At 34.1% G+C, this 14,874-nt stretch overlaps 1 protein-coding gene across 1 annotated transcript in view; it reads right to left on the reverse strand.

Moving 5' to 3' along the window:
• LOC118266978 (nitric oxide synthase) overlaps window positions 1-14,874 on the reverse strand; it is a 47,740-nt gene that overhangs the window by 19,094 nt on the left and 13,772 nt on the right. Inside the window, exon 2 of the mRNA XM_035580671.2 lies at window positions 612-748. Coding sequence (XP_035436564.2) covers window positions 612-748 — 137 coding nt within the window. The remainder of the gene's footprint in view (window positions 1-611; window positions 749-14,874) is intronic.

The following is a 14,874-nucleotide window of genomic DNA, read 5'->3' on the forward strand; positions in this document are numbered from 1 at the left end:
ATGGCTGGACTGATTTTGACAGAACTTGGCAGGTATATTATCGGCAGGTCAGAAGTCAGTATTCTACGCGAACAACAACAGCTAGTTATTAATTATATAAGTTGGGAAGGTCAAGACAAGATTTAATAATAAATACTAGACGCAAATATTTTTATAACAGGAAAAGTTACTTGAACAGGTATCTATTTGGTACCTAATATTTTATTATTAAGGTCATAGTCGAAACTTTGTTTATATACGTATTTTGCGTTGCATCTTTTTGTTGAATATTTAATTATCTATTTTTCTTTGGTGTAGCGTAATTTATTAGATATAGGTAAAATATTAATAGTGTTCTATGCATAATAACTTATCTACGTAATATAAATAAGGAAAGCCACAAAATCACTTGAAATCCATAAAACATAGCAGAGTTTTAGGCTCCTTTTTTAAGGGGGAAAGTTATCCGATGACTTCTCCTGTCTTGAGCGAGGCGAGAGGGAGAATCAGACTCTTACTTTTAAAAAAATACATACATATCGTCACGCCTTTAATCCCCGAAAGGGTAAGCAGAGGTGCACATTATGGCAATTTAAAAAAAATACTAGATATTTAAATAGTACATAGCTTACCTACGAATAGAAGCGTAGTATTGGCTGAGAAAAACTTTTGCTTCTTTATAAACTTCTTCTGGAGTGCGCACGTTCTCTTCTCTGCCGGGGATACTCATTATACTCGATTGACATACTTTCTCTGTACATCTTGTGTTCTGAAACAACAGAAATACATTTAAATGGATATGAGGTTTTCATAAAATTATATCGCTTTCCCTAAAGACTATCGAATTTCGGCGAAGTTTTTACCCAATAATTGAACAGTAAAATGCTTGTAAAAAATAATATTTCTTTTCGAAAGGCTAAAAGGTAATCAGAATTTATTTTTCGGTGCAGTAATAATTGCTGATGCTAGTAATGAATCCTACGTTTAATAGGAAAAATATTACGATTCACTATACTTAAAAGTTATTTTTATGAATTTGTTAAAACAAATATCCTTTCTTGACTCTTGTTTTGCATGAATTTGAGTTTCTGACTATTGAGAATTGTAAGACTGGGTGAAATTACCATTATCGTAAAACGTAACCTAGCAAAATAGGTGTGGGTGAGATCACCCAGTCTGACAATCCTTTGGCCCTGACCAAAGGATTACAATCCCCATGTTACATGTAATCGAAAGGAATTTAAAGGAAACTTCTAAGTTTTACAATAACTAAACTATATACTAACTATTAACTTAATTGTACAACACGTCTATTTCCTTACAAACATGAGATAAATGATTTATTGGTTTAATCTCGTTGTAAAACAATACGCAATAAATTACTCGTCTAATTGAGACATGAAATGGTACAAAGATCAAGGTATAAGTCAACAGGACGATTATAAATTAGATTTCGATTAATTGATCGAGTTTCCATGATGCTCGATTATCTTGTCACGATGACAAGTTCAACTGAAAAGTTCATGGTGTTTTTGTACTTACGTATCTAGGGTAAGGGCTCCAATGAAAATTGTACGTTATAGTATAGGGATAAAATTGAAAATCTATTGAAGAATATAGTTGTTTGTTTAAGCGGTTGTGAAAAATAAATTGTTATTCTTAAAAAGTATTCAATTTCAACCGATTTTTACTTAAAAAATATTTAAACTGGTCCATCTATTTTTGAGTTTCGTTAACATTTTAGATATCTATTCCAATAAAATTAATAGACCAGGTAATATAGACTTTTGTCACCTAAAATTTTGAAATCACTATCCTTTAAATCCGAATTATTAATTCTGATTTCATTAAAATATGTATCGAGAAACGTCGCTTTGAATTCTAATTAAGATTGTTATAGCAAAAATCGTAACATATGTTATATAAAAAAAAAAAAACAATAATATATTCGTTGTATCCGTTCAGACGTCCATGACAAGGCGACAACATACGATAATAAACATAGCTTATGTTTTTAAACTATACAAGGAACATCTATTTCAATGTGTATGTTGGTTTAGCAAAACATAAACAAATCTGTGGACAAATGTGCAGTAGTTAGATACTGTGTGTCCAAGACCTAATTGTAAGCTCAACAGCTGAGCACGTGGTACGTAATCAACTGAATTAAAGTTATTATAAGATTAAATTTTCCATAGGTATTATCGGCAAAGTGTACTGTATTACACTATTTAAATAAAATCCTGTGGAAAACTGTGTATCCACCGGGCGTTTTTCCTTTTGATCACACGCGCCGACTGCATGCGAACATCGTCTAACGATGGTCTCTACTTAGTAGACCTGTGACCTAACTGTCATTTATTAGCCTGTAACTATCCCACTGTTGAGAAAAAACCTCTTCAAAAAGAAAACTACATATCGCAGAAGAAATAAGCATTAATCACCAGGCTTGCTCGAAGTGGAATGGCAATTTTAGACTCATAAATTTTTTATTATAAATAAAATTGTTATAAGGTTTTTTGAGGGGGAAAATCATCCAATGACTTCTCCCGTCTTAGGCGAGGCGAGAGAGAGGGTCAGACTCTTACTAACTAAAAACCATCCTGTTCCTACTCATGCTTTTCCGCAGCTCCTGGTCGTCCAGGTTAAGATGTCCTTAGTTATTTGTGATCAGCTATTTTGACACGATAACCGTATGAAAACGCACTGAGAAGTTCTTAATCTTATACCCCACCCAAACAGAAAAACAAACAATGTGGTTAAACATGATTAGGTATTTATTTTATTGTAGTTATTATTCAATGTCGTCTCTATATTTTTTTTCTATTTATATGAGTAAATCATTGATATTATTTGAGCATTATGTCATGATATTTACAATAGATGATTGTGTATGTTAATAGGCAAATATATGAACATGAACAGAAGGAGTCTAAATCAATAGCGACGTATGTAGCTGGATTATTATTATCTGACTAGCTTTTGCCCGCGACTTCGTTCGCGTGGAATAGTGACTTCCGGCAAATTTTTGGTTTTAACCACATAGTTCCCGATCTCGCGGGATCTCTTCAAAAATGAGATGTGGAAGAACTTCCAGGGAACTCGTCAAAAATCAACATAATGAGCTCTGCATTTGAATTTAATAGATGTATACTCACTTAGGGCATTGAAAAAATAGTTTAAAAACGGACTTAAACTAAAGAAATATTATAATCTTTCCGAACTTAAGATGAAAACTAACTTAAAACTAAAGAAAGCTACGAATTACGAATTTATAACAATTAAAAAAGAAATTATATTACAACCTATCCTCTATGCTATAATAACCAAGCTTAAACTAAATAATTTAAAAGAAACGACGAAATCTAATCTAATTAATTTATAAATTAGACTTACAATTTTATTAAACAAACTAACTACAGTAACTACTAATAATCGATATCAAACTAAACCTACGTTAAATAGTTTAACCAGAAAACCAGGAAAACCCAACTAATAAAATTATTAATTGACAAATACAACGAAACCAATTTAGAATATACGAAACAGCAGAACCACTATTGTTCAATTTCGTACTTATAGTACGGAATTGAACATGCGCTGTATGTCCGGAATAAATTAATTTTTTATTTTTTGATTTTTGAAATAAAAATCCTATGTCCTTTCTAAGGTTCTAAACTATATCTGTACCAAATTTCAACCAAATCCATCAAATAGTTGCGGAGATTATTGGTATAAGCATAGAATAGTGTTCGACGTGATTCTTTAATTTGACATAACTTTTTTATTTATGAACCGATTGACATGAAACAAACACTAAATGTAAATTGAAGCATACCACAATATACCACAATATATTCGTGAAAACCGCATCCAACTCGGATCAGCCGTTTCTGAGATTAGCGCGCATAGACAAACAGACAAACAGACAAACAGATAAACAGACAAACAGACAAAAAAAAGTTAATTACATTTTTGGGTTCGACATCGACATAACAATAACCCCGGCTATTTTTTTTATTTTTATTTTCAATGTACAGACAGCACTTTTCTACGATTTTATTATATGTATAGAAGATGTACAGACAGCACTTTTCTACGATTTTATTATATGTATAGATTTATTTTTTGATTTTTGAAATAAAAATATATCTATGTCCTTTCTAAGGTTCTAAACTATATCTGTACCAAATTTCAACCAAATCCGTCAAATAGTTGCGGAGATTAATGGTATAAGCATAGAATGTTCGACGTGATTATTTAATTTGACATAACTTTTTTATTTATGAACCGATTGACATGAAACAAACACTAAATGTAAATTTAAGCATCCCACAATATATTCGTGAAAACCGCATCCAACTCGGATCAGCCGTTTCTGAGATTAGCGCGCACAGACGAACAGACAAACAGACAAACAGACAAACAGACAAACAGACAAAAAAAAAGTTAATTACATTTTTGGGTTCGACATCGACATAACAATAACCCCTGCTATTTTTTTTATTTTTATTTTCAATGTACAGACAGCACTTTTCTACGATTTTATTATATGTATAGAATATAGATTGTTTAATTTTAATACACATACTTAAAAATATGTAAATGGCTGGATTAGCTATTTGTCTAGACACAATTAGATCACACCGAACATATTTTGACTTCTAATGAAGTAACGAGATGATGTTACATCGAAACAATTAGTTTTTTAGACGTTGATAATACAAATACACATGTGGTTTACTAAGGTCTAAGTGCTACGTCTGAAAATGATGCAATATTGTGTTTTTTTTTTATACTAACTATCGTGAGATAGATAGATATACTAAATTAACAAAAAATCACGGTTTACTCACGTAAATTAATAGAATAGATAGTCATCGAGTACAGTCTACTGAGTAGAATGCATGACGTCGCCGCGTCTGCGCACGCTGCTCTTGGTGACTCGAAACTGGTAGAGCTTTTCTTCATTTATTTACGTGAGAAAACCGTAATTTTTTTAATGCAATATTACGGTATTTCGTAAACATTTTAAATTATTTTGGATAAGGTTTGCAAAAGGCTAATGAAAATTAAAAAAGGTAAAAAACCAATGAAAATTCTTCTCAACCAACCACAACCGAATGAAGACTGCACCTAAATCTTTTTTATCCTTGGTCAAATTTTTAAACTTCTAACTATTTAACTGTAACAACTATTAAACACATCACAAGCTAGAATCATCCACAAAAAAGAATTAAAACATGACTTGTAATTCCAGAGGTTTATCTTGAAAGCCAAACAAACAGACGAGCGAACAAACAAACACGTAAGCTTCGTTGTTATCAAAGATGACCTAACTGTCTAATCACGTACCTAATGGTAACAATGATTTCATCATGCATGCGTTTTTGGACACTCATCCTGAATTTGCTATTGTCCTACAGGTAAAGCCATTAAAATGCTACATACGATTTGATTTAAAGATAACAATTGTTTTGCTGTTTGTACTTTATTGTGACTAAAGGTCAAAACTCATATAATAAACACAGCTCCGGAACGGCGCGGTTTCGAATTGTGGTTACCACTAGTTGCCAGCGTGCTTACGGCGCGCCGACTGCAAGCTGCAAGCACGCGATGCGACGATGTTTCACTTGCGCCTAGCGGGCAGTTCGCCCGGCTCGCTTGCGGCAGTAAGCACTTGGCCCACTCGCTGGAAGCGTGCCGTGTGCCGTGCCGTGTGCGTTGGCGACCCACCATCAGATTTTTTGTATTGACGGTATGAAATATATTATTATCATTATACGACATTAGAGCGGTGATCGTTAAGTGTGCTATGATCTTAATTCGTCATTTATAATAACTTAGAATAAAGAGACCATTTGCTATGTTGAATTTACACACAATAGTACAGGAGCTGTTTCGACGAATTTTGCAGGTTATAAAGACGAATTTGTCAACTATGATAATTCTTTTTTGGGACAAGCCAGGATCTTTAGGAGATATTACCATGAACACACCGGAACACTAAAGCTTGGCGTGTCCCAGGGACGTGAATAACTGTCTTGAATCCTTGAATTGTATTTTATTTTTATTTATTTTTTTGAGGGGGAAAATCACAATGATTTCTCCCGCCTTGGGCAAGGCGAGAGCGAGTGTCAGACTCTTACTGACTAAAAACCACACCGTTCCTTCTCCTGCTTTTCGAGCCGGAGCCCCGGTAAACCCGCTAGGTAGTCCGCAGCTCCGGCTCAGGCATCAGCCCTACTGGGCCCCATCTGTTGGTCTGATGGCTCTTTGAGGCGCGCGCGGAACGCGATGCAATTCTGGTTTATTCGGGACGATGAGTTACCCTTGCTCGCCGTCCACAGGCCCGCACTTACGGTGGCCGGAGATCGTCCCGCGATCCCCGACGCCCAGAGTGTCTCTCGCGACGGCTGGGGCGTGAGGAGGTTTGTTCCCTACGCACCCCGATCTCGCTCCGCACCATGGCTTGAACCAGTGCCGGGCGCGAGAGGTCGCCGTGACCACATCCCTGAGGACTTGACGGTGCTCAGCCCACGCAGGGCACACCGCCATTGTATGTTCTACTGAATCCTCCGGGCGGTCCTGCAGTATTATTAAAGGTATATATTATTACTTTAGTATTAAACGGGGTGGTTTTTAGTCAGTAAGCCTGCCACTCCCTCTCGCCTCATCAAAGGCAGGAGAAGCCATTGAATGATTTTCCCCCTCATAAAAAAAGCATAAACACTTATTATGATAACTAATTTCTTCTAGGAAAACACTTATGCTTGCGGCGTTAATTTAAAATCAAGATACATATTAAGCACATTATCAGTCATTGTGCTCTATTTATCTCATATTAGGCCATAAATTCGATCTGGTGAAACTGTTTAGATAACAGATAACAATGTTTTGTTTCGCCAAGGTGATGGTGATCGTACGACATGTCTGGCTTGATGGATTTATAGCACGTGCCGTGTTTATTTTTTTGGTAAACCCACAACACACAACGTCACGCTTTTTGTCTTCGAAAAGGTGGTGTGGAGGTGCACCTGCACATTACGGTACGTAATTCCAATTTACACCCACTTTTCACCATGTAAGTCCCATGTAATAGCCTGTTACTATATATTGGGCACAATTCCAGACTCCGTGCTACTACTAAGAAATTTTCGGAAAACCGAAAAAAGCCCAGCACTACTTTGCCCGACCGAGGAATTGAACCGACCAACGAGGCAGTCGCGTCAGTTTTTTGCTAATTTCGTGAATAATTTACGAATGTTTGGTATAACGATGATTTTGAGGAAAATGCGCCGAATTCAAGTCGTTATTTTGACCAGACCTGTGAACCGAATTCTGAGAACTAATCATCTAATGTTGGGTATCGTTTTTGTGCTCATCAAGTGGTAAAATAGAGAACTCGGATCCACTTACCGGTGCATTTGTTGGCTACCGGAGTGGTTTTAGTGAGGTAATAATCTCACACTCCCTAGTCTTTTATCCTCAAAAAGCTAGTCGCCTTTTGAAGGTTTCCCCGTAAACAAAAAAAAGGTGGTAAAATAGCGTAAGGTCCATTGTTTGTCCAATAGAGAGATTCCTAGTGTGTATTTTGACAGCTGCTGTGAAAAAATGTTATACATACCTACTACAAAATGGTACATGTTAAAAAAAATGCGTTTACTAGTTGAATTTTCTATACAATAGGGTCGAAGACTAAAATCTGTCTTGTAGATTATTAAAAAAATTTGGACACGTATTTTTTTTTTTGTCTTACAACAAACATATACCGAAATAACTTAGCGTAAAACGTCAAGTTTACGTGCGTTTTATACGTACAAATAACGTATTTGCTGCCACTCCTAAACATTGATTCAAATTTTATCTAAGTATTGATATCTTATAAATTACGAAATAAAAAATATGTGTCTACTATTTTTTTCATTACCTAACTGATGGACTAAATAGATTTTCAGTTTTCACGCCCCGTCATCATCTCTATTTTTACTACCAATTTTATACAATCGGTAGCGTCTACGCGTTTTACACATTCGATGCACGATACGAGTGAACACACCCTATGCTACCCTTCCTTTGTTTGACTGCCTTGTTTATTACCGAATTCCTCCATCGTCACTGACATGTAGCTTCGATGCTTTTATTGGCCATACGGTTTTGTTGAGCGAAGTATATGCAAGATGAATCTTCGGATTGTTATTTTAAAGTTAAATTTTATTTTTTTAAGAACTGTGCTCGGCTTTTAATTATTAAATCGAATACCTGGTATGTAAAAACTACATTTGTTTAATATAATATTATTGTTATGTTTCAGTTTTGAAAACTTTGAATAAGTTACAGGAGAGAAAGTGAGAGGCCTTTTCTCAGCAGTGCATAGTTACCTAGCGGATTTACCGGGGCTCCAGCTAAAAAAGCAGGAGTAGGAACGAGGTGGCTTCTAGTCAGTAAGTGTCTGACACTCCCTCCCGCCTCGTCCAAAACGGAAGAAGTCATTAAATGATTTATGCCCATTCAAAAAAAAGTATTCTATGTTTTTTATAAATACAATTTCGTCCTTAGCATTCACTCACATACATCAATCATTACGTTTAAACGACATACATAATTATAATATCACTTGTCCTATTTTTTGTCACTTGCGAGAAACAATCGAATGTTTATTCATTGAACCAGTCACGTGACAACAATCAATTATTAATGCTTTGTACGTAACTATTAATAGTTCGAAGTATTCTACTATTTGCATTAAGTAAACTATGTAATTATAGCTGTTGCCGGGCCTTTGTACTTGGCTGCTAATCATGGTTTCCAATCTACCATCGGTGTAATAATAAATAACCTTCGTTTAGACTGTCTCTTTTGTAACATGGTTGCAAGTCGACTGCCAATGGTTTCCGATTTAGGCAAAGCAGTTTGGGTTTTTTTCGGTTTCTATTCAATACGTTTGTTCTAAGTATTATTCGCAACGTCACCGTTATCCCCGAAGGGGTAGGCAGAGGTGCACATTACGGCTCAATGCCGTTATACAGGTGGTGAGTCTATTGCCATTATTTTGGGCACAATTCCAGACTCCATGCTACCACTGAGAATTTTTTTCGAATTCCCGAAAAAAGGCCAGTAATACTTTGCCCGACCCGGGAAATGAACCCGAGACCCCTTGTCCGGCAGTCGCACTAGTAACTACTTGGCCAATGAGGCAGACTAAGTATTATTATAGCAAGACATCTAGTTTCTTAGCCAGATAGTTGGACAAGGGATTCATAACATAGCGAGAGAAATGTACATGTTTCATTGTACGAGTATACACTGTCTACTACTGTCGAGGTACTGTGACGTTCTATTAAATTAGAACAACCTCCTATAAAAATAGCTCCTTGTCAATCTGGTATCCTAGTACCCACAGTAGTACCGACCTTGGCTTAAAACTGTCGTTAATGCTGTTTTAATTGTAATTAATATGTCATTAGGAAGTGGTAATGTTTTGATTAAATAAATATAGTGATTGGGACTGGTTCCAAGTTTTTTTTTTTTGAAGGCAATACAGTAGTGAGTTTTTTTTTTGTTTCTGTTGGTTGTAGTGCGAAGTTTTTTTTAGAAACTTTTTAGTTTAAATGTTTGTAGATGGTCTAGTTTGTTATACATTAAATTGAAATCAAATATCTTAATTAAATAATATTATGTTAATTCCATTCTAAATATTATATTAATACTGCTATGTAAATAGGTAATCAGTAGATTTTAAATTAACAAATATGCACCAATTGTTTGCACTGACGAAATACGCATAAAGGCTAAATCGACACCAGCAATTTATACTGCGCTAACTCAAAAAGCGTACTTTACAGTAGAGGCGTTTAAAGGAAAAAACGTGATAACTTTTACATTAATTAAGATACTTTTTTGGAATTTGGTATACTTAATATTTAATTTATTCATTGTAATATCTCATATTTATATTTCCTTAATTATTTATATTTTTTGATTTAGCGCAAGTTAGCCGTATATAAACGTAATTCATCAAAAAAATGTTACATCTTATACACGTCTAACTAACGTTAGCGTAGTGTAGTACGGGACGTCGTAGTGGATGATCAATCATCTGATGCATATTTCAATATTTTATAAAGAACATGTACTTACTTACAAAAAGAATAGTCAACGTACCATTAATAAACTAATTAATACGTTAACACATAAGTATTTACTATGTAAAAGTCGCTAAGTCGTTCATTTTACAAACGAACAAGTATACACACGCACGCACTAAACTACGCTAACTATGAGTTAGTGCAGTGTTGCACAGACTTTGACTAAAGTGATCCGCGCGCACACTCCGCTAATAATAGTTGGCGTAATATAAATCGAGTGATTTCAAAAAGTACCTTTACTTAGCGTTTTATAAGATTTGTAACTTTCTTATTTTTGCATATTTCTTCTCAATTTTTTTATGACGTATGTAAACACACATTTTAAGCAACTTGGCATAAAAAAGTTTTTTCCAAATTTCGAGTTAGTGTAGTATAAATTGCTGGTGTCGAAATTATTTGTGTTTACTAAACAAACATAATATACAGTAGAACTCCAATTATCCGAATTAATGGGGACCGGGACCCATTCGGATAATCAAATATTCGGATAATCGGATTTTAAAAAAAAAATGCCATTGAAGAGAATAAAAGCTATGTTTTGATATTGCACTATTTTTTTATTGAATTAAATTGCGGGGGGAAGTCAGTGTAGGCACAACGGCAAGTTAAGACAAGTCAAGTCAAGACTTGACGCGCAAACACTGGCTAGCAGAATAATAGCGCACTTAAACTTTTTTGGGCAATTTTTGTGATTCGGATAATCGGCGATTCGGATATTCGGAGTTCGGATAATTGGAGTTCTACTGTAGTTTTATTAATTTAACCTGTATCCCACAAAAGCTTGTTTAAATCGATTTAATTTCATAATTACTTGTACAGTTACCAGTAAAACATACTCAATTAACTAGAGTAATTAATGTGTAATGTTTGTACTACTAAAATATCCGCTTTTTACAACTTAATTTGGAAATACATACTATTTTTTTACAATTTTTGTCTGTCAATTCTGTTCCGCCTTATCTCGGAAATAACTGGACTGATTTTGACGGAACTTTTATTAGCAGGTAACAGTAATCCATGAGCGAGGCTGTCGGGATCAGCTAGTATAGAAATAATTATTATCAGTTTACTCATGACAGAGTGCCTAAATTAACTATATAAGCTTCTTCGTGGATACGAGGTAAAACAAGACATAATACTAAAATGATATTAAGTGAATAAACCACTTAATAGAATTCCTATCACGATGCTCTCTCAAATATTAATCAAATGACTTTGTATTACATAACATTATGTTTTCCCCGAAAGGGGTAGACTGTCATAATACATCCACTTTTCGTCAATTATTTTATTAGTCTCATGTTAATAGGATACACGTTCGTTGTTGTATGGCAAACATAATTAAGATTTGAAATGTGTCATGTTATAAAGGCTTATATTTAAGATTTAAATTGTATTATGTTATTAAGTTTATAAGCTCATTTCGTAGTGCCACTGAGCTCGATCTTCAAGCTTCATTTCATGCCATCAATCGCTACTGTTTAATAAAATATTTCTTCTGGCAAGAATAAACACGACTATAAACAGAGTTCGCTAAATCATTTCCCATTAGTCAACCGCACTAATAGTTTGTATTTTTCACGATGTTGGGTTAACAGGACACATACTCAAGTCAAAACGATAGATCAACTAAGTATACCCCTATAATATTTAGTTTTCACAATTTTTCTTTAACTGGTCACATGCCTGTCAAAAATATATCAACTTAGTCTATAACTATTCATGCAACAAATAGGTAACTTCCCAAACTAAGCACGCACCTAAATCCCCACCTAGAGCTATTATGTCATTATTCTCGCGTGTGGTAATCTCAATACAAACAAACTACATACTTGGCCTTGTACAACTCCGTATCACACAAAAACTAAACAAAACATTTTGTCTTGTCATCCAAAAGTGATAATCCTACAGTTGGTAGATGTCCGTCGTTAAACGTGACCGGAATGTCGTGAGTTCACGACAGTCGGTAACAATTGATGTTTTTTGAAAAAAAGGTTGTAAAATTCAATGTGATTTATTATCTGTGAAGTAGATATGTATGTTTAATCAGATTAAGATTCTGTGGAGGAAAATTTAATTATATGTACTTTATCTGACTTGAAAACTAATGGGAGTTGGACCAGTGAACAAACAATGCTGTTTTTAAATACTAAACTCATCGACGATTGGTTGATTTTGTACACTTGTATTATGAAATATTGAAAGAAAGAATATTTTTTTTTTTATTTAACACACCGTCGATCTTTGATATTGTGTAAAAGTAATATTGTGGATCTTTTAAGAATCTTTTTGTCTTGATGTCATTGATTCGTCAATACTCTACGCAATCTCAGGCGATTTTAGAAGTTCTTGAGACATTGTAACCCAGTGATTACAACCACAAATATGATATTTATTCGAAGTAGATTAATATGATTACATATTATTTACAACTTAAAAATACCTAAAAAGGAATAAAAAGAAAAAATTAAATCACAAATTAAAAAAAATCAACTCGATATACTTAGGATCGGTCATAAACAGCAACCGATCCATTTTACCTCTCACTACAAGGCAACTGTCAGAGTTAACTTCTGAGATTGTGCGGACTACATCTACGGACGAGATCAACATTTGAAAGAGACTGTAACTGAGTAGCTACATGTTTACTTAACTAACCTAAATGAACATTTAAAATCACATTATAAACCTAAAGTGATATTTAAACGTGATATAAAAATATATTGAAATGACAACTAAATAGGTCATAATTTAATACGTTAAAACTTTAATAAACCGTTAGTTTAACTAGTAACAATGACACGAAACGTTTTATCAGTTATCATTAACGATACAATGGAAAACAGTTTTTAACGTTATCAACAGTTTAATCTTAACGTAGTAAAAGCTTTTGTCATGCTTTTGGTGTAAATGGTGACGTCAAAAATATATCTACTGAAATAAATGGTGTTTTTGGTACCGTGCGTAGTGAAATGGGTATTTGGTTGCCATGTATTTATGTACCTATAGGTATTATTATAGTTTTGAAATTGTGGTGTTTGTTGTGATATTTGTAATAAATAATAATGTATCTTCAGAATATACCTATAAAAAGTAGTACTTAATTATGTTGATGGTTGGGTTAAGATATTTTTTTTTTAAATTCGAATATTTATAAGATCCTATAAGTATGTTATTCTACGAAAAATATTGAGATTTCCGCATATTAGATACGTGTTCAATTTTTCAAAAATAATATCTGCTAAGGCAGGAGAAGCCTGCCTTAAGCGAGGCGAGAGGGAATGTCAGACTTACTGACCAAAACTACCCTGTTCCTACTCCTGCTTTTCGGGCCGGACCCCGGTAACTCGCTAGGCAGCTCCGGATCAATTGAAGGGTATAAGTAATTTAAAGTTATTTTAGAGTAAAATGATCCAAAAAACAAACAGCTAAGAAAAAATATCATCAAGTAAAGCTTACCTACTAAAAACATTTCAACATGTTTTTTTTCAAATGCTTAAAACAATCACGTACTTGATTTCCTGAATCTATAGATAATGTTCTCGAAAGTCGTTGTTACCATCAGACAGCATTGTAAGACCTCTTACCATCGAAGGTCTGACTCACACACCGTATCCGACTATCGCACCATTTTAATCTAATTTTATATACAAGACATTCACACGGAATATCCTAAAAATATCTATTGTAATTTCGTCTTGGGAATTCACGGACGTTTTTTGGTACGGCACGAATTTAAAAAAGAAGAATAGAAAGGCATGAAGTCTGATCACGGATCAAATTGATTAAATGGATTAGAATCTAGTGCATTACTGGAAACTACCGGCTACTGAACGATTAAATAAAAAGAGAAGGTGCAACGGAAAAAAGCACAAAGTTAGTTTGATCGGTCACGAAGTGTATTATGGCTAAAATTGATTTATTTCTTCTCAAAAAAATTGGCAAACAATTCATAGAAGTGAATGTTTTGCTTTTTTCCTTTTTAAGTGATTCACATTGGGTCAGTGACCTCATGAATGATTTAAAATTGTTGGTTGTTGTTAAGACGACAATAGAAAATACATTGTTTCGCGTGGATCTGCGTTTTTATCCTTATTTTGAATAAGGGGGTTTATACAATAGAGACTATGTCACCATCATGATTGCAGGTAATTCCTTTGCAAGACTCTATGATCAATACAAACAATTCTAGACTAAATAAAATCCTACAAAGCAAATCAATGAGCGCCATTGGCTTCAATACTTCCATATTTATCTATAAGCTTAATTGACAAACATTTACATCATCGGTCTACAACCAATATTATGTAAAGACAAACAATAATACAATGAATTATTAATAATTTATAACGGAACGATGAAAAGTGACAAATAAAATTAAATGTTTGAAATATACATATGTGTAGGTAGTGCTTTGTTTACATTACTGCATTGTCGTACTACACTTGGGAACAAAGAAACGGAGCCAATAGCGCCTTTACTTTTTCATTTATTGATAAATATTTTTTGATAAACATATTTTCATAATTGATTATGTACGTCGCACGAAATGCAATTGTATTACCTTTAAAATAAGAGCTTTTTGTTGCAAAACTAATATATTTCGCATGGGGCTTTTTTTATACAACGATAGCGACAAGAAAGCGCACGGCCCACCTAATTGGTTACCGTGGCCTATGAACGATTTTGATTTTAAATAAACAAATAAATAAACTACGAACCTAATGTGTTCTTTATAATACTCATT

This window comes from Spodoptera frugiperda, chromosome 23 (genome assembly GCF_023101765.2).
Source record: "Spodoptera frugiperda isolate SF20-4 chromosome 23, AGI-APGP_CSIRO_Sfru_2.0, whole genome shotgun sequence".
In the NCBI taxonomy this organism is placed as follows: Eukaryota; Metazoa; Arthropoda; class Insecta; order Lepidoptera; family Noctuidae; genus Spodoptera; species Spodoptera frugiperda.